The sequence below is a fragment of the Halichoerus grypus genome, chromosome 7 (assembly GCF_964656455.1).
Source record: "Halichoerus grypus chromosome 7, mHalGry1.hap1.1, whole genome shotgun sequence".
NCBI lineage: Eukaryota > Metazoa > Chordata > Mammalia > Carnivora > Phocidae > Halichoerus > Halichoerus grypus.
This window is the reverse complement of record NC_135718.1, coordinates 50,954,105-50,978,341: the sequence shown is the minus strand read 5'-3', so window position 1 is coordinate 50,978,341 and position 24,237 is coordinate 50,954,105. Positions and strand designations below refer to the sequence as shown.

General features: G+C 40.8%; 1 protein-coding gene across 6 annotated transcripts in view; it reads left to right on the top strand.

Annotated features, from left to right (window-relative positions):
* KAT6B (lysine acetyltransferase 6B) overlaps window positions 1-24,237 on the top strand; it is a 179,749-nt gene that overhangs the window by 144,951 nt on the left and 10,561 nt on the right. For all 6 annotated transcript variants that reach the window (XM_036095279.2, XM_036095278.2, XM_036095277.2 and 3 more), the window contains one exon: window positions 23,696-23,927. In XM_036095279.2, coding sequence (XP_035951172.1) covers window positions 23,696-23,927 — 232 coding nt within the window. The remainder of the gene's footprint in view (window positions 1-23,695; window positions 23,928-24,237) is intronic.

The following is a 24,237-nucleotide window of genomic DNA, read 5'->3' as shown; positions in this document are numbered from 1 at the left end:
CCCAGGGAGCTGATGGCTGTTAAAGGAAAGAATAACACATAAAACTTTATTTAATGTACTTTGTTGTTTTTATCAGTAGATAATAGGCTTTCTCTTTATATTTACATAGGTTAGAAAATCTTCCTCAAGTGAAAAATTTACTGCTGCTCACTTATTGTGCTCTAGAAAATTGAGACTAGATTTCTCGGCAGTGTCACCAGCTCACAAAGCCATGACCCTGAATGAACCGGCAGAATTCCATTCCATTCCATGGCGCTCATACTCATTAGCACCAGAAGAGGCAATTATTTGTGATTAGAGCTAATGGAAGTATTATTTAAAAGGATTTTCAGCTTTCTAAAATTTTACCTATAATCTTACCAGTACAGAGCAAGAAAGGGATATTTCTACTTAGAAAAACAATTCTTTAGGTGGCTTATCCTTTGAGTCTTTCTAGTAGAAATAACTCTCTTATTTTGTTAATTTCCCTTTTTCTCTTACGGAAATTATACAATGTTTTTTTCTAGAAGGTTGCCCAAGAAATATTTTTTATACACATTTGTATCTTTAGAGTCTCTTCAATTAAAATTGGAATGATATACAAAAGGATGCACAGGATAATGTAAAAAATATGGGTAGTTTTTTTTCCTCCTTGTTTATATTATATGGGGTGTGTAAATGGAGTGCTAAGGTTACATTGGCAGAATTCATTTCAAAATACCCAGATAACACAAAGGCCAAGTATCCATGATAATAGTAATTTCTGACCATGTAAAAATCTGTCACTAGGAACTGTGTGCTTCTTCATTACCAGATTGTAGTTTGTCTGATTTTAAACTGAAAGAAGGAAAATTTAGGAAATTGCATAATCTTCATAAGGTACATCAAATGCAAAAACCACAATATAAATGTGCTCAAGGAAAATCATGAAGAAATACGTTGAGTCCAAATCTTTATTACTAGATATTGAAATATTAAAGTTGGGGTATAAAACGACTGTATAGCAGTTTGGGACAGATTTGCACAATCTGTTGACATTGAGAATACTGTTCTTTTTTTGAAGTATTATTTATCGACTATTTTTATATTTTCAGTTAACATTTCTAGTTATTAATTCATTTTCTTAGTCTTATCCTTTGTTTCCTGATCTAGTTCTCCCGTGGAGGGCCATCTTACCAGGAGGTCACCATTTTTATTTTACAGAGTTCTAGATGTAATTGGTTCTATGGGCAAATCCCTTTTTTTGTGTGGCCACCATTTATAAGTTGTTGCATAAACATTATGGTTTCTGATATGCATAGCAACAGTCCAAGCCTTAACCTTTTGATACTTTTAGCATCTGCGTGCCTACAGAATAAGGCAAACTCTAGAGCTCAGTATTCAAGGTATCCTAGCACCTACTTCCAGCTAATTTTTTTTAGGCTTTTTCATCTGCTAATCTCTTTTTCCTCAAATATTCTGAGCATGTTTCCATATTTCCATTCTTTGTCTATGCAGTCCCTTTCCTGAAGTGACCATTTCCTCCTTCCCCAGCCCTCATCTGTTCAGAATCCTACCCATTTTTAAGAGCCAGATCAGGAACCTCTTCTATTTGATCCCACCTCCTGGAGATTGATCTCATTCCCTTCTTGGCTCCTTATCTCTGTAGCATAGCACTTAGACGCAACGCCTGCTTTAGTGGTGATAACTGATGTGTCATACTTCCAACTGAATGTAAACTCCTTGGTACCTTCTTTGTTTTCAGTAGTAAGACAGTATGATCAGTAATCTGCATTCAATGTATTTTTCTTGATTTGAATGGAATCTTCAAAGTGATACATGGTACTGCCCACAATGATTTTCTACCTAAAATTTAAAAAGGGATTACTACTTAATGGATAAAAATGCAAGTTTCTAAATACAGTAGCATCTTATTTGTACAGCATGATCTAATAGAGAAGCCTTTCACGTAAGAGAACAACCCAGGAACAAAGACGTTCCCTTCTGTATTTGAGTCTACCCTGTATTTTTAAACCAGAACTCTGGAACCCATTGGAACCTTTCTAGATTGTTCAGGGCCATCATGATGAATGCCATCCATTACCGTGTGTCTGGGTAGTACAGTGCTGCTGAGGGTGTAACTTTTAGATTTTTCTCTTCCTGTACCCTTGACATTGCCCCTATGCTGGGGTGGGGTAAGGAATGTGGTAAATTATTTGAATAAAGTTGAAAAGGGCTTGGTGTTACTCCTTCAGAGAAGAGGAAACTGGGGGAAGAATTTTACAATACTCAATGAAAATGGGAACTGGTGTAAACCCAATAGAAATTCAATTTAAAACAAAACAAAATAAAAAAATCCTTGGCCACAAAGTTTTAAAGAAGATAGAGTAGGCTGCTGAAAAAATTGGTAGCATCTCCTTCTTTGGAGTTACTTAAAATAATAGTAGATAAATATCTTTCTAGAATGATTTAGATCCAATCTTGCAGAGTAAGGAGATAAACCACATGACCTCTCATAATCCTTGTCAGCCTCATAATTCAGAACTCAGGGCAAAACAGATAACCAAGGTTACTGGTTTTCTAAAATGTGCGCTTTTTTTTTTTTTTAAGGGACCTTTTAATTGTTAGATTTATTTTATTTCTGTTTTGTACATGAGCCTGAGGATCTTTTGGTCAGGGGATGTATTTTCAGTAATTCAAATAAAAGTTGTGCGGCAGGAAAATATTTTGTCTATAGTAACTGCCAGTTTAGGAAGCTTAGACAAGAGCAGTGGGAAGAAGGCTGTAGCTGCCCAGCTGCCTACTTACACACTGGATTAGAGACATGGGTGCCATATGATGTGAAATGTGTAAATGTATATAAAAAACTGCAAATCCCAAAGGTTTGAACACTGTTCTCCAGGACCGTCCAGAGGGGGAATGGTCATCCATGGGACCAAATGCTGCCCTTGGAATAAGCTGTTGTCTTACTCTTCCTGGAACAGCCTGTCTGGAGTTTGCAGAGCAGGGCTCCCCAGGAGGTCATTTGCGGAGCTTGGCCAAAGTAACTAAACGATACCAACTCCTGGCCCGCTCATAAACCACCTTATGGGTTTTGTGATTCTTTGCTCAGAACTTAAGTGGGTAGTGGAAGGAGTGACTGTCAAGGTTGAAGTTGATACCCCGTCTCTTTTCTCCTGTAATCTGAGATTCCTTCTCGTCCCCATCTCTGTCTACACACATGCACACGTGCGCACACACACACCATACCCCACACCCCATACCCCACACCCCAGTCATGAGTTCATACTGTAACCTTGCATTCCAGATCAGCACCACCACAAGGTTTTATTCTGTCTTTCCACATTTCCATATTTGTAACTTAGACTTAGATGATCCAGGGCGCCTGGGTGGTTAAGTGTCCTTCTCTTGATTTCTTGATTTCAGCTCAGGTCGTGATTTGGGGATCGTGAGATCAAGCCCTGCGTCGGACTCCATGCTGGACGTGGAGCCTGCTTAAGATTCTCTCTCTCCCCCTGCCCCTCCCCCTGCTTGTTTGCTCCCTCTCTCTAAAAAAAAAAAAAAAAAAAGATTTAGATGATTAACAAAAAATGAAAACACAAAAACTTCGAAAGTAGAAGAAAGGACATACAGTTCTCTGGTCTTTGGATGGTCAAGGACATCCTAGCACCAAGTGTTAATGCAGCAGAAGAAATCACAAAAGAATATACAGATGGCTTGACTATATAAAAAGGTAAAATGTCTATATGGTAAAAAGTATTAATATTTAAAAGCAAACATACTGGGAAAGATGTTTGCAACAAACATGCCAGGCAAAGCTTTGACAGCTATAGTATTTAAACAAATATTTAAAAGGAAAGGTTTGATAGTGTTAAAGCATAAACCTTAATAGAAAAATGAGCAGAGGCCGTGAATGCAGAATGCACAGAAAAGGAAACTGCTTGGTGGCAGCAGCACTGCTCACATTTGCTGAGTGCCTCCTGTGTACCAGCCACTTTCCTAAGAGTCCTGACTCATTCCACCCTCACAACACTGGTTGAGACATTTTAATCTTGCTTTATGGGTGAGGAAACAAGGCACAGCTATGCAAACAATAAATGGCACCACTCTAGTTTGAGTCCGAGCACTTGGACTCTAGGCCACGATGCTCCACAGTGTGTCAAGTACAAATGGCTCATTAAAATATGAAAAAAAAATTGTTGGTGATTTAAAAATGCAAATTCAAATAACTGCAAGATTATAATTTTTTGCCTACCAAATTAGCAAAGATTTTTAAATATAGCCAAATCTAAGTTGACATAGGTGGGCTGTTATATTTACACTGGAGAAGGTGTAAATTGGTAGACATTTTCCAGAACTTTGACACATATATATCAAAAACATGGGAAAGGAATTTATTCTAAGGAAATCAATATACTTTAGTCACTGTGCATTAATTTCATATTTAATGTAACAACATGTTTTGTATTCGTTTTTTAAAGAGTGGACTTCCCTTCTCCTTTCACCCCGTCCCCCAAGCATAGATAAAATACCAAGAGAAAATTAAATCCCCCACACTTCTGTTACTCAAAGACTAAATGTTTTGGTACAGTTGTCTGTCACAGTGTCATTGTTTATAGTAGAAACAAAAAACTGAAACCCTCTCAATAGTCAAAAGTAAGAGAGAACCATTTCCCTGAGAAAAATTATGGTACATCTATATAACGGAATATTATTAGCTATTAAGAATTATGTTCTAAAGAATTTTCAATAAAATAGGAAGATGTTTATGATAAATACATGGCTTTCAAAATTGTATATATATATGTACTCAATTACAAAAAGGTATATGCAGAGAAGGGAAAGAAACACACTTCCAGATTATCTCTAGATTTAGAATTAGAGGCAATTTTTATTTTCTTCTTCATACTTATTGCTGTAAATAGAAAGAAAACTAATTTAAGAATCGTGAAGGCCTGACCTGAGGGAGTGGCAATGAGGACACATGGAAATGAATCAGGTATTTTCCTGTTCTGCAGCAGGTAGAATTCTGCCTGGCACCTCGTGCTACTCAGTAAATGTAGATGAATGGACGAATGAACTGAGCTTGGAAAGGTAGCGAGTGCGGCTTTGGCTGTGTTGCCTTCCCTGTGATTGTGAACATCCGCATACAGCTTTCCTTGAGAGTTTGGAGCTCAGCAGGGGAATGCATTAAAGGGAGCTACTGGGAGTGGTGGGCAGAGTGTGGTGGTGGCAACCATAGGTACGGATGAGGACGACCCGGGAAAGTGTAGGGAGACAGGGCTGAGGATGGAGTGCTTGAAGTTCCAACACGTTAAGGGCTAATAGAGGATGAGGAAGTTATCAACGCAACTGAAAAGGGTATAGAAGTAGGAAGAGGATCAGGGGAGAAAGGTGTCAGGGAAGCCAAAAGAGGTCAGCATTGCAACAACAGTAGTCATAATCCTAGCTGACCTTTCTAGAGCACTTACTGTGTGCCAGGCACTGTCACCTGAATTACGCAGGTCAATTTGCTTCATCCTTGCAAAGACCTTAGGAGGTTGGTTACTGTTACCACTAAGAAACTTGTCCAAAATCACTCCCCAGGCAGTGTTCAGTGCCCCAGAGAAGAAGATTAAGATAAGGTATAAGAAGTATACTTTGGAGGACCGTGGTGTATGTAGAATTTTAAAAAGTGAATTCAGAAAGCTCAACCATCAAGGGCTTGGGGGCACAGGAACCTGGTTTTTGTTTTAAACTACAGAGGCTGGAGCACTGGTGGAAGGGCGGCCAGGGAGCAGTGATGGGAACAACAAAAAGTGATATCCAGATGAGTTGTTTAATGAAAATTCAGAAAAGGCATTTGGTGAAATTCAACATGCTTTCCTAATTTAAAATCATCAAACATACTAACTAGAATTATAAGAATTCTAAATCTTAAACTAACTTTATTGTTTGTTTCAGCCTTGACATAACCTTGGGGAAGCTTTTTTTTTTTTTTTTTTCATTTTTTTATTTATTTGAGAGAGAGAGCACAAGAGGGAGTAGGGTCAGAGGGAGGAGCAGACTCCCTGCTGAGCAGGGAGCCCAGTGCAGGACTTGATCCCAGAACTCCGGGATCATGACCTGAGCCGAAGGCTGTTGCTTAACCAACTGAGCCACCCTTGGGGAAGCTTTTATAAAGGGTAGATGACAGTGGGTCCAAAAGTCTACAAACTTAACACCTTTGGTCTTCTGAGACTAGTAGATAGGCATCAGTTACATAAATTATCCCTTAACTGTACATTTAAGCATTTTTTAAAATTAGTGTCTGTTTATTTGTAGCCTAATCATGAAAGTTTGTAAGCAGGTTCAATTCTTGGCTTTCTTTATTCAGTATTAAAATACCGTGCAGTGTCTCAGGATTGTCCTTCATGGACTAGAACTCAAGAGGAAGTAGGAGTGATTGAATGAATTAGGCACTCATTTCAGGAAGTTCCCTTTGCTGACCTTTTCTGTGATTTCTCTTGAGGGGTTTCTCTGTGGCTTTTGTGAGGAATGTATACCATTTAAGAACTGAGTCTGTTTAGTGAGTGTTGCTAGAAGATGAGTGCAGATAACCCAGTTTTGTGCCTACAAGTTATGACTTTGGTCACGTTGTAAGTGTAGTCAGCAATGTCCTTTGACTTCTCTTTTCTTAAAAATGGCACACATATACACACACATACCTGGATTTAAGAAAAATAAGGAATACAAGAAACTTAAACTTACAAGAAATATAAGAAAGTTGCCTCTTGGTACAATTTAATATCTAGTTTCTTTCTCACTGAGAATTAGTGGGTTAATCTTCCACACCTTCATTCTTTACCCCTTCTGGTTCTAATGACCGGGATCTCTCAGGTACCTAGAGAGTCCCAGTCTTGCCTTTTCTTAGCCTCCTTATAACTCTTGGCTGGTTTCCTGAGGAAGCATTCCTTAGAACAAGAAAGCATCTTCTTTCTGGTTTCCCGCTTCCTACTTCTCAGAGCTCTTCTAGGTCCCTCAAGCAGAATTAGAAAGAAAGCTGAATACCTCATCTCTACCTAGAAGGGTGTGATGTTCAGAGGGTAACCATATCCAATCTCTCAAAGAGAAAACTTCTTCTTCCCCCGTATCTTAGATGCTAGCTACTAGCTTAAATGTTGTAATATATGATACCTAAACTCAGGAATACGTGCCATAGTAGTTGAGGTCGTCAGCTAGCAACTTGGAGTTCAGACTACTTTAAAAGGGCTGCCACCACAAACTTTTCAAAACACAGTTTAAGTAAAACTTAAGAACTTAAGATGAGGGGCGCCTGGGTGGCTCAGCTGGTTAAGCGGCTGCCTTTGGCCCAGGTCCTGATCTCAGGGTGTTGGGATCGAGTCCCGCACTGGGCTCCTTGCTCAGCAGGGAGCCTGCTTCTCTCTCTGCTGCTCCCCCTGCTTGTTCCCTCTCTCCCTCTCTCTCTCTGACAAATAAATAAATAAAATATTTTTTTTTTAAAAGATGACTTTTAAGCAGAGATTTAGAGTTGTTTCATCCTACCTGAAAATTGCTTTTTTTTGGAACAAATTTTTGATACTGACAGGCCTCTCTCCAGTTAAGAAGGAGTTTTAATTTAGAAATGCAGTTGGTTGCATTCCAGTAAGCCATGTTTTACCTCACTATCGGTAGGCTCTTGAGTTGCTGAGACTGCAGAGGGGTCACTGACTTCTCTCTGACAGCAAGTTGAGTATAATTTCAGGGTAAGCAGATTCTTCCCAGGAGCTGGGTCCTGGCCTGACGGGCCCTGATGACACATCCCACTTGTCTAGCAAGGGTCTCTGGGCATCACTGCCCTTCCCAGTGGGTAACCTGAGAATGGTTACAGGGAGGCACAGATAGCACTGTCTTCAGCCCTATGGTGGCCAGAACCCTGGTGCCTGTCACCTCACTCTGAGCAGGCTCACCTTTTACCCCAGCGAGACATGTGAATTCTGTCCTCTCCATTTCTCCATGATGAGGTAGAGGCCGCGAAGCACTCACTGTTGCAGTGGAAATACTTCACTTTCCCCCATTTCTGAGCCCCACGAGCCGAGCATCAAAGGTTTTGAGGGACTGTGACGGTGTCTCTTGGGGACATGTTATATGACTGAAACCCTCTGGTTCCCTGTAAGCGAATTGAATGAAGGAGCTATAAATTTGACATGTGGTATTTATTTCCTTATGCAACTTTTATTTAATAGTTTTCTCTTTTTCAGTGGCACTATTAAGAAATGCTAAAGGCTGAGCAAGTGTAAAGTCATTTAGAAAGTTGCATGTGTCTTTTATATATTTACTGTTTATTGCCCATTTCCTTCACCAAAAGTAAGATTCCTGGGGATAGAGACTTCGGGGCAGTCTCACCTCCTGGAAGAGCCTGGCACTTAGTAGGTCCTTATTAACCAAATGTTGAAAGAATTACTGTGAAAAGAGCTTTCTTAATGTGCTTTCTCTTCTTCACACGTGATTCTTATGAAGAAGAATTTTATTTTATTAGAACATAATCAGTCAGCTGTGGTTTACTTAACTTCCAAATGATGTCCGGTGTGCCCTGCCTCCTTTTGAGGGCTGGTGTTTTTGTTCAAGCACAGCTTCTATCATTCAAGCTGCATCAGAAAGAAGATTGCCACCATCTACTATAACCCCTGGGCGGACAGATGAGAGCTGTGACAAAATTCACATTTACACACAGTTGGTTGACTTTTCCTGACTTTTATCAGATAATTCATTTCTTCATGCATTTATTTTGGAAGGAAAATTCCAACTTCCATGTTAAGAAACTGTCAAGAAAGCTTTTTTCTTTGCACAGCTTTCCTGGCAGCTCTCCTCCCTGGGTGAGCACAGCCCAGGCAGTCATTAAAGAATAATCAGTTATGCTTTTGAAATGGGGCTCAAGTCCTTTATAGCCTTTTCTAAGATACCCTCCCCACACCCCCACCATGACACTTGTGGAAACAGGACCGGCAGCTGTGTCCTCAGACTTTTGCTGGGTTTTGGAAGACATGTTTTGACTTACAGAAGAATAAGTATCATGGTGACATATATTTTAATAGCATTCTAGTTTATAATATAATAAGGAAAATGGCTACTTTTCCTTATTTTCTCATTATGATATGTTGTGCTATAAGCCTTTGTCATGACTGTTTTATGATATTGGACTGAAGTGCAATATATTTTAATATGTTAAAGATAACATCAAGGTTGAAATTTGAGCTCTCGGTGATTTATTCAGAGGTTGACTGTTACTGAATGCATAGAAATAAGTTGCATGAGGCAGTGCAGCTAACAATTTATTTATGTATCTTTTTTTTTTAACAAAGCTTGTCATAAAGAGCAAATAAATAGCTCTTATAGAATAGTTTGTATTCATTGCTTCAATGAAAATCTTGTAAATAAGAAACATACGGTCTACTGCTACTGTTTTGCCTTACATAGCTCTGAATTTTTTCAAGATTTGGCATGCAGGTGGATTGTTTTTACAGATCTTTTGTCTGTTTGGATTTCTAACACTGACCGGCATTTGTAGTGAGTCATTTTGAAACCCTACTACTGGACAAATTCACATAATTAGTACGGGAAAACCTGTCTTCAGCTGTAAATGGAAGCTTGACAGCATTATCATGAGGGCCAGGCTGGCTCACTGCTGAACTCCGAGCCATGAGCACCAGTGGGATGCACATAGTAGGTGAGCCAAAAAAGGGTTTGTTCTGGGAGTAAGAAAGAAAGGAATGCGGATATCTCCTCAGCACTCTTCTGTGTCCCTGACAGCACCTACCACATTCACCTGGCTCCTTGTGGCAGCTGGTGCTTGACCCGCGATCTCTTCTCAGTCTGTTTTTTCCCCTTCTTTATTCCCTCATCACTTCCTTCAGTAAACATGCTTTATTTACACGGGTTGTGCCAGGGGCTGGCCTAGGTGATGAGACCGTAAGGATAAAGGGCCCCGGCCTTAACCCACAGGTCAGTGGGCGGTCAGACACACGGAGGACTCATCCGAGGCATGTGACGCTGCATGTTTGGGTGGCACACGGGGCTGCCAGGATAGGAGAGGAAAGGCCTCCAACTCTCTTTTCGTTTTCCCAGTTCAGGTGCATGCAAGGGAAACATTTGTACCTTATCCAAAACAAGATCAAGAAAGATTCTGTTCTGATTGGTTGAGATGAGTACTATACCTGATTTTGGTTTCCAGGGAACCATTCCCCTTAAACATATTTTCCAGCTTGTAGTCTTATGTTTGTAGCACAATATCCTAAGATAACATCCTCTCATGGTGGGATTTCTAACCAGCACATTTATAATTTCAGCTGTCTCTGAGGTAGTATTTTTTTTCCCACAGCAATTTGTTTTGGGTAAAGCAAAAGATTTTTCTCTCATTTGTTTAGAATTCTGGTAGGAAAATACTAGTTAGGAATCTGATTTTTTTTTTCTCCCCCATCAATTTGTGGTTAGCTTGTTTTTACTCTAGTATTAGTGGTACATGTTCATGTTTACTAATATAAAAACCTCTGTTGTGTAATTATTTCTCTTGAGTCCTGCTTTGGGTTAACATCATAGAGGAGCTCCTTTTTTCCAACAAAATTGTTTTGAAGTTTATAAAGTGCTTTAGAATAGTTGAGTGGATTAAAAGCAATTCAGTTATGCATGTAACTATTTGTCCACATTGAAAAAATATGCAGTGTTATTATATAAAGCAGAAAGAATTGAAAACGTGTTGGTGAAATCTTGAGGAAATGTGATACAGGTAGACCTTACTATATTTGCATATATCCTTTTTGGGGGGCAGATTGAATCATTTAAAATGACATAGAGTTCTTTCTGTGAAAAGGAGTATTTGGAATGTTTCTTCTTTCATACTAGATAGCAAGGAGGCAAAAATTATTAAGGTCTTGTCAAAAGGACTCAGGATTTAACTTGAAGAGGCTCCCACGGGAGAATAAGTGTAACAGTAAAGACAACAGTTGCAATTGATTGAAACTCACCAAATGTATAAACTCATACATTCATAATGACACCTAAAATCAAATTTAGAGGATGATAGGAACCAGTTCATTATCTTAAAAATGGGTAAATAAAGCATTTAACTTGCCTTTCCTATATGACCTATACCACTAGGTAAACAAATAGTTAATAAGGGAAAACATCTTTTTATAAACATATTCCAGCCAATAAATGAAATGAAATGATAGAATTAACACATGGCTGTTTCACGATTCTGCCAATGAATTAACTGATCTAGACCTTGAACTTCAACAGCAGCAGACATTGTGAAAGGGGACACAACCAGAGATTATGTGCTTCCTGATCAAGGGACACACCATCACCTGTAGTTTGCCAGAGGTTGGAACCCAAAGTCTCACCAAGCCTCTGGATCCAGCTGCCATTTTGCAGGAACACAGAGGAAAGAGGAACAACTTGAACCACATCACGTGTATGCAATCAGCAAAATCCAGATTGTGGAAACTCTGTAGGTCAGATGGCCCCAGTTCATCAGTAGATAAATTACAAGGAAACGAAAGGGGGTGGAGAGGGGAACCCATCGACTAAAAGATAGATTTTTTTTTAAATGAACAGGACTATATTTTAGTACCTGGGGATATGTTGGGTGATAAAAGTATAATGAAACACTATGAAAGTCGGGATAGTGGTTACTTGGGAGGGAAAAAGGAGGGATGACTGGGATGGGACAAATGGAAGGTTTTTCAGGGTGACTGGCAAACGTCTATTTCTTGATCCTGGGTGATGATTACAAGGGTGGCTGCCTTTCATTAAGCTATATATTTGTTTAATGTCGTTTTCTAGGTCTGTGTTTTATTTTTGCCTTTTTTATTTTTTAAGAAATCAATGGTCTTAAAATGGGAGTTCACGCCCTGCAGTATCTGTGTTGGAGCTTAGATTCTTGTAACTCTTAAAATGAAAACTTTTTGATTTATTGGTGGCATTATGTTAGTGATGTTTTTAAAAGAGATACAGTTTTTCAGGTCCCTGGGTGGCTGAGTTGGTTTAGCTCAGACTTTTGGTTTCAGCTTGAGTCATGAACTTGGGGTCCTGGGATCAAGCCCCGCATTGGGCTCCACACTGGGCGTGGAGCCTGCTTAAGATTCTCTTCCTCTCCCTCTGCCCCTCCTCCCCCCACCTCACCCCCCCCCCCGCTAGCAGTCATTCTCTCTCTCTCTTAAAAAAAAACAATAAAATAAAAAATAAAATAAAAGAGACAGTTTTTCACCTTTACTGTTTTAAAATCAAAGTGTGAATACATGGGTATTTGGTGTATTGGGAGCTTCTCCACATCAGACTTTATGTGAAGGAAATGTACTGAAATGTACCAGAATCATATCCTCTCAAGTGTTGAGTCTAGTCCATTAGAAAACTGCCTTCCTGTAAATTGTGTTTCCACTCTTAAACCTAGAGAAACATAATTGAAGAGTTGTATGTTAACAGAGTGGTGATAAAATAGTGCATTCAGACAAAGAATGGCCTTGAGGATAGGGGTGGAGAGAAAATACGATACAGAGAGGCCACAGCAGCATTGGAACTTCTCATGTTCCTTGTCTATCTCTCCCTTCTTCCTCCCTCCCTTTCTTTCTCCCTTTTTTTCTTTTTGATTTAAAATGAGGGAAAGCTTCCTTCTCCCAGAATGCTGGGTGTCCAAGTTCTGATACTTGGGGCAGATCTTTAGGGCACCAGAAACCATGCTTACAGAAGAGAAAAGATGTTAAATGTTAGACTTTAAGAAAGGGAAAGAAAAAGCTAGAATGTCTTAAAAATACGCTGAAACGAAGTTTTGCTGACTATTTATTGCAAAAAAACAGGCTTCCTTCTTAAGAAGAGGATGGTTCTCTGTTCAGAGATTAAAAGTCCTGCCCTGTGGTTTGCCCAGTGTTGGAGCTTCTCCCCATGAATTTAAGAAAGTTAATGAGATTTTTTTCCTACCAAAGCAGAAGATACGTCTTAGTTAAAAACTTGGAGACCATAATGAATGTTGTTAGAGAGAAAATAAAATGAATGACGTCTGTGAATTTGTTTTAAATGTTGTTCATTTTACCAAATAATTGAGATAAATCTTTCCTGAGGAGGAAGCGAAATCATCAGGTTTCATTAATAATCTGGAGCTTTTCAGAGGATTACTTTGAAATACCTCCCTGCCAACTTTTCATAAATAAGCATAAACTTTCTTTGACCTTATCACACGTAACTAAATAGCTGTTGAAGGGTTAAAACCGACTAAAAAGTGATTCTGTAGCTCCATCCCCATTCTCCTGCAAAATTATACAGGAAGTTTCTTTTGGTTTTCAAGCAGGGTAATTACAAGAGACAGTTACATAATTTACAGTTTCAATCTGCTTGTCCATAATCACACACTTCCACCTAGTTGTATATACCCCCATGAGTATCTGCCTTGTACTTTGATTTGTAAATGATGATTGCAGTGTGATTGATTGCTTGCAATGTAGCATATTGAATTGATTCTTAAAAATGAACTTTAGCTGTTAACATGTCTATTTGAGTTCCTGTTATTTATGTAGTTTGTGGTTCTTGCGTTCAGCAGTTGCATAGTAGTTAAGAAATTACACTCCCAGAGATTTTTTCCTTATTAAATTTAGAAAATGGAGTGTCTGTGCACACCCTAACTAGAAGAGTGCCTGGAACATCGGACGCACTCAGCTGCTGAGCACAGGACTAAACCATTCCAGTCCTTGGAAAGATGAACGGAGATTCTTTGGTTAACAGTGACCCCACAGTAAAAGGCTCACGGGGATAATACTGTGGCCAAAGCCGTGCTGATACTAATACATTGTTACTGAAGGCTCAGCCCTAAGCGCTGCGGCATTAGGGAGGCAGTGTAAATGGTGGACTTCGAGAAAGGTATCACCTACTAACTGAAGGGCTAGTAACGGGCAGTCTGTTAATAAATACTGCTAGTGATGATATTTCATGCAGTTTTGTTTTTCCAACCACTAACATCTAACTCTAGCCACTTTGGACTTTTAAGATTCCTAGAGGATTAAAGGCTAGATACCTACATGACACGAGATCTGCTCCCACCCCAGCCTGCATGTGGGGTGCATGTCTGTCAGAATGGGCTCGTCAGTCACCCCGTGGGGACACTACCATTTATTGCCAGAGGCTTTTTACCTCAAATCCTGTTGGAAAGCATATGGGAGATACATAAAAAATAAGTGAGAACAGAAGTTTTCGAGTTCTGTGGGGTAGGACTGTGTGTCTCAATGACCCGAGAACAACTGGAGATAGTTTCTCTACCTTACGTTTTCGACATTAATTGATCAGTCAGATTGGGCGATGGCGTGTGCTTTGATTTTCGAATGTTATCCCCCAAAACTGACAGATTTTCTTTGAAATGTAATCTGAAGACAAAACTTCTAGATTTGTATTCCCCACTTTTTCCTTTCTTCAGTCTTGCTGTAATGGGTGTCTGCTGTGTGAAAGCTTATCACTCAGAATTAGAATTCCAACATTTCTTTGTTCTGTTTTAGAAAATTATAGCTGGTACACACACAGACACAGAATTTTGGGTGGGTTCTGGGAGAGCCAAAGGAAAGGAGAGTTGCTCTTCTAACCATTCCGACTCCCAGAGCATGGTTCTGAAATCACGGCAGTGTCCACGCTGATGGAAGCTCTTCTTCTCAGTCTGCGGGTAGGAATAGACCAGATAACTAGCTGTGAACCACCCCAGCTGCCCCCACAGAACCCCAGACCTACAACATTGGGCAGAAGAAACTCCAGTTGTTGCTTTGATTAGTTTATTTAAGGAAAAGTTCAATTGTAATGTTCTAGCAACCGGAGACTGGTCTTACAGGTGAGGCATTAGAAGTATATGCGGTTCTTTGCTTGGAGCAGATGCTTTATTTGAAGTGCGTATGTGTTTAATGCAATGTTTAAAATCTTACAGCTTCTCAATGGTAAATTCCTGTTACCAGGATTTTGTTACTAAGGTGTGAACATTTTATCTAGGTTTTAACTTGGAAGAATCATAAATTTGTTTCTGAAATAGTTTTTCAGATTGAATCTCCAATGCGGACTTTTGCCTATTTATAAGAGAGGAAAGAACTTTAAAATGCCAAATTACTTCATCTTAAAAATGTTTTGTGTTTGAAAATTTGTTTTTCCTAAAACTTGCTAGGGTTTAAAAGTGATTTGAACTGTGGAAAATCAAAAAAGGTCAAAGAGAAAAGGCATTATTTTGCCATGTCTAATTTCTGTCAGTTCAAAGGCCATGGTCCTAGTGCTTTATCATTACCTAATAGAGGTGCCTCCAGGTGATAGATCAGAGCTTCAAGTTAGATTTGTAATAAGCAATGGGCTTCATGAAGAATGTGGTTACTTCCCAGTTATATTTAAAAGGATTTTTGAAAATCCTTCCCCAAATGATTTCGTTTGGGAGTAAGTGAGAGTGACAGATCTCTTGCTCCATGACCATTTTAACCTTTGTCAGAGGTGCCTCGTTTTCATAACGAAGAAATTGAGAGGCTGAATCTATTTCGTATATGATCATCTTCTTAGAAAGAAAAATTATGTTCTACATAAAAGACCAGAAACTTGCTGGTGTGGTGACATGCCATACATAAACAAATATCCCTCAGTTAGGCGTCTAAAGAAAGAAAACTCCTGTGAAGTCTGTCACAGAGCTCTCTTTGCCAAGTGACCATCTCCTTCCTTTAGCCTCAACTCTTAGATGCCTCCTTTTCCTCCAGGATTCCCCTTCTACTTGGATTTCTCATCGGGCACCTCTGCTATTGCCACAGCCCTTCAGGGGGTCGGTCGTGCAGATGTGGGACCAGTGTTGCACCCTTGTTTAACATTCTGGCCATGGACTCGTCCTCAGGACCGTTTGCTTAATATAACCCGTAATCCATCTATGACCAGTTTGGCCCGAGATAAGCATGAGTTGAGGTTGGGTGGGGTACAGACGTGTGTAGTTCTAATTTAAAAGCCCTGAATGAATCCAGTGTACAGCCAGGGTTGAGAAGCATTGAGCTAGACTAGAGGATAAAGGAAGGAGAACTAGAGACATTCTCAGTGAAGTAGATTATCAGTTATTGACTCACTTTTGGCCTGTGACTATCTCACAGAGGTCTGTCTCTGGCCCTGGTCATCCCCAGCTCAGGAGCTCGTTCACAGGTGTTCACCCTCCTCAGAGGGAGGCGCGTCCCCTTTCCTGCTGCCTGATGCCCTATTTGTGAGTTCATATAATAGGTGAGTTCATATGTTCCGCGGGGGACTGACACACAGAATGACCACCTCCTTCACGCCCAGTTACAGAATCGTGGAGCTCTTCTGGTAAGTTCCAGCATGGTCTGTAGGTTTTTCCGCAAACACACAGCAGCACGGGGGTCATGCCCCTACCACACCCTCTTCCGCTGAAGGCTGTTAAAGGAGCATCATTCCTCTCCCGAGTGGACCTGGCCAGGAAGGAGGCGGGTGTCGGGTTCAGTAAGAAAGCCCAGTGTTGCCTGTGCATAATTGAGCCAGAGCTCAGCATCTGGAGCAGTATGCTGAGGAGCTTGTGAGAAGGGGGCTTAGATAGAGACAGTCTGGTATGTGACCCAGAGCAGCCAGCCTTCCTACCCCCAAAGACCCACTGTCTCCTTTCTCTGGGTTTCACTGGCTCAGACCATTTTCCCAGGGACAGACTTGGGTCTTCTAGAACATTTGGGTCTTTGTTTCATCTGTCCTGGGACTGTCTCTGGGTTCCTCTGACGCCCTCAAGCAGTCATTGTTATTGTGGTTTGAAGTCCTTGCTGTTTTCTGAGGATAGTCCTTTAAGTTAAGGACTTAAGGGCCAAAGGGAATTTGGGGAGCTCAGAACTGTGCTTGCTGTGTACTGCAGTCGCCAATTTCTTACGATCATTCCTGAGGCAGAATATGTTGGGGGTTTTTTCATGGCTTCTTTCTTTAATTAAATTTATATTTGGGTGGTTAGCTTGGGGGGTAGGGAGAGGAGAACTTTTGTCTGAGGCATTGGAGTAAATGGAATGATTTTCAGGTGCCTAAGGCAGAAGTAGGAGAAGAGAGGTAGCTCTTCTCAGTCTGATTCTATAGAGCAGTCTGTCTTCTTCCTTCTGTCCACATTTTCTTCCATGTTTTCCTTCTTTGCCCTACATTAAGTATATCTAGTCACCCAAACGATCCCCTTGAGATTTCATTCATTAAGTATGTTGAATAATGATAGTAGCTAACATGTAGCATTTCAGTAACATGCCAAGCACGGTTCTGCATGCTTTGTATTATCCATTTAATTCTTACGACATCCCTAAGAGATAGGTATGATTATTCTCCAACAAGTTTTATGGATGAGGGATCTGAGGCAGAGAGGTTAAATAATTTGCTCAGCCAACGTCACATGGTTGGTACATAGTGGACCCTGGATTCCATTCCAGGCGGTCTGGTTTTAGCACCTTTGCTCTTACGCAACCTGTAGTCCCTTGTATGACCTGTCATACTGTATTAAATAAATGCCATATTGTTTTAAAATACCTGTGACCTTGTTGCCCAACTTTTAAAAATTCTTGTCATTTTTTATTTAATGCAGGTGGTCTCAAAGTATGATCCAGGGACTCCGCGGGATCCCTAAGGCCCTTTTAGGGAGTCCGCAAGGTCATAACTATTTTCAAAGTAATGCTAAGATGCTACTTGTCCTTTTCACTCTTATGAGTGTACATTGGAGTTTTCAAGTAATTTCATGACCTGTGATATCACAGCAGATTAAACACCAAAGCAGATATGAGAATCTAGCTTTTCTCTCAAGCCAGACAGTGAAGAGATTTGCAAAAATGCAAAACTGCCACTCTCCTCACTATTTTTTTTTTTTTTGTATTTTGGAAGATAAAATTTTTTTCATAAAAAAAGTTAAGTTAACATGTAATGGGTTTATTGGTTCTTAATGAATTAATAAATATTTGTCAAATTTCTCTATAAAATTAATAGGTATAACTCTTATGAACAGGAGCTCTTAAATAATTTTTAATTTTTTTTTTTTTAAGATTTTATTTATTTATTTGAGAGAGAGAGATAGCGAAAGCAGGAACACAAGCCGGGGGAATGGGAGAAGGAGAAGCAAGCTTCCCGTGGAGCAGGGAGCCCGATGCGGGGCTCGATCCCAGGAGACTGGGATCATGACCCGAGCTGAAGGCAGACGCTTAACGACTGAGCCACCCAGGTGCCCTTAAATAATTTTTTAAATGTAAAGAGGTCTCGAGACCAAAAACCTTGAGAATGACTGATTTAATATATAAACCCTTGCTTTCAAGTGTGGTCCAAGTTCCATAGCATAGGAACTTGTTAGAAACGAAGAATCTCAGGCCCCACCCCGACCTACCAACCGATTCAGAGCCCATTTGCACAATGAAGGTTGAGAAGTACAGACTTAAAATTTATGGACAAAGCCACTTAGCAAATCAATGACCTCTTGCTAAATTTCTACCTGGTGGGGCTTTGGAGATTCCTGTCCCTAGTTCTCTACCACCAAGTTGCTGGGTGAGGTGTCCTTGCCCATCGAGATTCTTTAGTCCCACTGGCTCTCCTCCTGCAAAAGGTGGTTTTCACATCCTCATCAAAAGCAGCAGCTCCATAGCAGAGTTTACAGCAGCTGTCCTCAAATTTGTGTGCATCAGAATCACCCGGAGGACTTCTTAAAGCAGAAGTGCTGAGTCCTGCCCCCAGTGTTTCTGGTTCGTAGGTCTGAGAGTTTGCAGTTCTAACAAGTTACCAGGTGATGCTGATACTGCCAGTCTGGGAGGCCAGTCTTTGAAAACCACTGGTTAGTAGGAAGTAGAGAAGTCTATAGAAAAGTCAAGCAGTATTTATTCGAATTGTTTTATAATTATTTCAAGCCCATAGAATTATGGGAGGTCACATTCACATTTCCAAAACCAATCTCTTAAAGTATAAAATAATTCAAAAATTCAAAACTTCCATTTTTGCTATGGATGCATCTATATCTTTTAATAAATGGAAAGTAGTAAGAAATCTGGCAGGTCACGGGTCATTTGGAACACTCCGGTTCTCTGAAAACAGTAGGAAGACTAAGGTTCAGCTTCCTTCCTTACTAATAGCAAAATCACCACAAGATTTCAGCAAGGAGACATAAATAGCCTGTCAGGTTCATTTATCACTATTTAAACTGATACCACGCCATTCATCCACTTGTTCACAGAGCTGCTTAACCCCAGAAACCAGTAACAGATGAGCACAGACCAGTGAATTTCCGTCCCTAGTCACGAGATACGTGGTTAGAGCCATCGGATTTCCTCTGCTCAAGAGCTGCCATAAATCCCTGGCCTGGTGTCAGTTCCCAGGCTTGCAAACCCAGTGCTGTCTAGTGATACGAACCTTTCAGCAAGGTTTGCTGAGCTAAACAGGTGTCTGATGAAGGGTGTGTAATCCTTGAAGATTATCTTCCCCTAAAAGCAGCTAGTAACCCCAGACTCATATAATCCAGACAGATGGGAATTGGGAGTCGCTTGCCAAAGTTCACACTTTGTATTTGAGGAAGTTCGTATGGTTTGGTTCCAGATGGTAGAAGATGAAGGTGTGCAAAATGAGGGGTGGCTGCCTTTGTGGGGGGAAATCCTTATCCATTAACATTATTCCACTTCTGGTCCAGTCTACAATTTTGAAATATTACTAGTTTAAAAGGAAGGAATGTTTCATATTAAACAAGGGTTAACCTTGCACTTAATACGCTGAGAGCTCAATTAATTTGGGAATTTAGGTCTGTAGAAACAAATCTTGACCTTGTCTAGATAGTTCCCTCCTTATCCTAATAGATCTGTCTACACAAAGGCAACTTTCTACCCCTTTTTTTCCTCTCCCTAGAATGGAGTTAACCATTTCAAACACAAGGGATCAGGGCTAGTTAACGTGAGAATTGATTCTCTTACTACAAGTAGGTCAGCCTTTACGGAAGTGAGGTAAATTTGGGTCCCGTGCAGTCAGTACAGTTTAGAAATGCTGCTTTTCTTAACTTTCCCCTTAAACAAATACTTTGGTAATCTTTTAAATTAAGTGTGTGGTCCATAAACTGAGACTCAGACCTCATCTTCCTTTGGATAAGTCGTTCCAGTAAAGCAAAAGAGAAAGCCAGCTTTCAATAGTATGAAGATAGTTGATGTGGGTGGGGGGCTTACAGGCCAGTCAATTTCCAATTGCAAGTCTCCTGATCACAGAATAAGTGCTGTTCACCAGCACCTCTGGCTCACAGACAATTTAAAGGGAATAATTTCACCAGCAATTAATTATACTGCAGCTACTGGGATTTGTCCTCCAAACACCACTTTGTTTTTAGGCTGAACAACCAGGTCCCCCAAGGGATAGTTCAAGTTTTCTGATTGAAAGTATCCTCAGTTAAGGAAAGGTGTTCAAGCACTGTGGGAATCTGTTCACCAGGGGTGTATTGTACTTGCTTCAGATCTTCAGGATAATACACCAGCTTCCAAGTTAAGTGCTTTTTATTTCCCTGCATCTTAGATAATTACTTGGAATCTTTTTGGTAAGTTACATGTAAGAGCTGTAACGTTAAACCACCACATCGCTGTAATTACTCAATAACCTAAATGTTCTTACCAAAAATTATTCTGTCAATTGGCTATGTAGTAGTTATGATTTGAGGAGCCTAGAAAAAGGAGAAGGAAACAAAAGATAGCAAGAAATTCATTATTTAAATCATTCCATGTTACAAAGGTCAGAGTAGGGGGCGCCTGGGTGTCTCCGTCGGTTAAGCATCCGACTCTTGGTTTCGGCTCAGGTCATGATCTTGAGGTTGTGGGATCGAGCCCCACGTCAGGCTCTGTGCTCAGTGCAGAGTCTGCTTCAGGTTCTCTCTGCCTGTCCCTCTCATTCACTGTCTGTCTTTCCCTCTCTCAAATAAATAAAATCTTTTTTAAAAAATAAAACAAAGGTCAGAATAGTGAAGTGCTACCAGCTATAGCTTTTTTGAGGGAAAGTGCCTCCTGCCTAGTGCACCAGTAGAGTAGAATAGACATGACAACTTTGTCTTCTAAGCTATACATTTTAACATATTACAAGTGATTTCACTTAAGTAGTAAGGAATCAAAGAAATTAACCTTTGGTCGTTTTGATTGTGGAAATGGATTCCATTTAATTTTAAAATGTCCCCTTCAGGAGGAGACTGTGGACTTTTAAATGGCTTTCAGCTTAAGTTCAAGTTTCTTCCATTGGGATAAGCTCCTTGAGGGTCTCATGAGTCAGAGAAGGAAAAACTAACTTCAGGCAATGCAGTGATGCCTTTAGACAGTGGCCCTGTGTGGTCTGAAATGTTGGCGCACAGCATCCCTGGAAACCTGCTTGATGTTTTCTGGTTGGAGTTTTGGTTTGCATTTTTTCTCCCCAGCACGCAGGAGGGTATCACTTGCTGTCAGATGTTGATAGTCTTCCTGCTTTTTAGCCTTCACTGGTGTGGTGTGGAGGTGCTTGCTGTGAAAGTCCAGTGGGCTCAACGGGCTCAGTGTACGCATGCTCAGTGCGGCTTGGTGCCCTGCCGCCGCCTCCCCTAGCCCACCCCGGGCTCCAGGAGTCTCCCGTGGCAGTGTCAGTCACACACTGCACACTGTGTCCGAGGGGTTGTCCCAGGAGACCACCACTTAGCGTGGTGGGAATTGCAGGTGCTGAGAAGTTTATGCTTAAACGCTCTCCACAGACCCTAGGCTGCCTGAGAGTTCCAGTGGCCTGACCAGTTTAAGCTGAGGCCCCGATAAAGGTGTGTTTGTACTGCCCCAGGGTGTGAAAATATGAACAGCTGTGTAATGTAAAATATGTTTTGGGGGGATTCTGGCTGAGCCCGGGGTAGGGATTGAGGGAAGAGAAGACAGAACAAAGAAATCCATGTGCTTCCTGGGTAAGGTTGCTCCTAGTAGCGGAGGACAGAAGGTAAGAAGGGCACCTGCTGCCTTCTGACCGCGGTTGTATAGAAATCTTTCTGCTGGGCTGCGGGGGTGGGGCTTTCCATCCCTAACTGTGGGGTTCAGATAAGAACCAGTGAGGGACGAGGGAATTTCACAGTCACTGCAGGGGACTTTTAATTGTGGGATCTCATGGTCACAAGGGGGATAGTTCCATAGCCTGGATACTGTGGTCCTCTCCCCCCCAACACAGGGACAGAGCTGGGTCCTCCAGCCAACTGAGTAAATTTCTCAGCATGTGCCAAGCACTTAGGAGGCAGGTGACGGACGTGCCAATTATCTGTGTCGTGAGGTCTGGGCACCCTTTGTACTTGAGTGACAGAGAGCTCTTCTCCAAACTGACAGGGCATGATCTGGGCTGGATTGAGCACCATGGTCATCACTGTTAGCATTCCTGACACACTGCTCTTGAGAGCCTCAGTATGCAGCTGAATGACGTGTCGACAACGGTTTGACTGTAAAATTTTTGTGGTGCTTGTTTGCATTCAATCAACTACATTACACTTAAACATGAGTTAGAGAGACAAATAAGTCAAAAGACTTCATGAAAGCCTAAAGTTAAATATGTGCTTATTCTTTATAATGACATTCAGATTAAAACTGTCAAAATGCAAAATGCTGTGGTTACACCCCTCTAGGGTCAGGTTGGATTTCTTGTTCTCTATTTCTGCATTATCTGCAGTAATTTTGAGAGGCAGGAAAATGCATCAGAAGCATGATTTCTCCTTCTAAGAAAAAATCCAAAATTGAGAAAATTCTTGAGAATGCAGCCATTTTGGAAATGTAGATAAAGAAGAAAAATGCTGAAGATTTGGGTGGTTTACAGAGCAGCATGATTTTGTAATTGCTGCCACCTACTGTATGTGGTTGATGTTTGTTTAAATTTAGGAAGTTCATGAAGGTGAGGCTATTGAAATCGATAATTAGAGCAAGGTAGACGTTACTAGTTTGTAGCATTTCTTTACTCCGTAAGTGGCTCTTAATTACCAAGACAGCCGCCAGCTTTCATTAATTACCTTCAAGTAGATTTAAAGTTTTAAATCATTTTAAAGTCCTTTTGCCAAGGAACCTTCACCGTAATGCTGTAGGATGCACATTCAAAAGCTTAACCATGCTCAGGGATTTTCTGAATATACACGAAGAAACAGTTTGTTTTATTCGTAGAAGCAACGTTCTGGGGTTGGATTATAAATTAATTTACATGAAAGAGGTGAAAATAGAGCTAGTGGAGCTGATGTGAGTTGCAGCAGTTGACTTAAAAGACATTCTTTTATTAGTCCTAAAACAAAGCTTCAGATCAGCCGACTAGTTAAATGTAACAAGCAATATAGAATCTGAGTCAACAGAGACCCTTCTCTTTTATTAAGACCCAGCTGTCAAAGGGTCATTAGGTCCTTCCTGTGGAAAACAACTTGCCCATTAATGTTTGGGGTGGTCCCTCGACAGGATTTCTGAGTAAGTGCCTGACATTTCGTTTTTTGAAAGAATCTAAAGCTGGTGAGAAACTTGGATGTTGAAATTTATCAGAAGTAACGTCTTCAACCTTAGCTCTGTGAAATATGCCATGATGTATATTTGGAATGCTGCCGCTAGCTATGTGAATTGACTTAGAGTGCTACCATGAAAGGTTCAGAAGCATAAACTTCATGGAGATCAAATCACTGTAACTGGGAAAGAGACCGCATACATAAAGTCTGACGTGCTGTTTTTACCTTATTGCTACTTACGTTATTTCCGAGTGGCCCCCATTCCAATGTCTGAAAACACCACAGTGAGGTCGACTTTGGCTTTTTCTGCCCTAGGCTATTTGCTTTCTAGAAGAGAAGGCCAAGCAGGGTCTCCTGAAAAGCCACTCTCCGATCTGGGCCGTCTCTCCTATCTGGCCTACTGGAAGAGCGTCATCTTAGAATATCTCTACCACCACCAGGAGAAGCACATCAGCATCAAGGCCATCAGCAGAGCTACGGGCATGTGCCCACATGACATCGCCACCACCCTGCAGCACCTCCATATGATCGACAAACGGGATGGCAGGTGAGTACGAGTGCCTGCGCGCCACTGGCTGCCTCTCAGGCGTCTTGCACTAGGAAGGGTGCCTGGTGTTAGGGGGACACGTTCCAGTTTAAGATAAGAGGTTGATAAAAGGTATTATCAAAACCTTTCTCCTAAATAGAAAACAGGAAATGATACTTTTTTGCTGGTCAGATTTCAATTTGCTATACCTTTTCATTGATGAGCTTTCTCATCAATCGTACCCTGGGTAATAGTGCTAGCATTTGTCAATGTGTGAAGGCGAAATGAAATTTCAGCTTTTGATTGCACTTTGTTCTGCCTCATCACATTA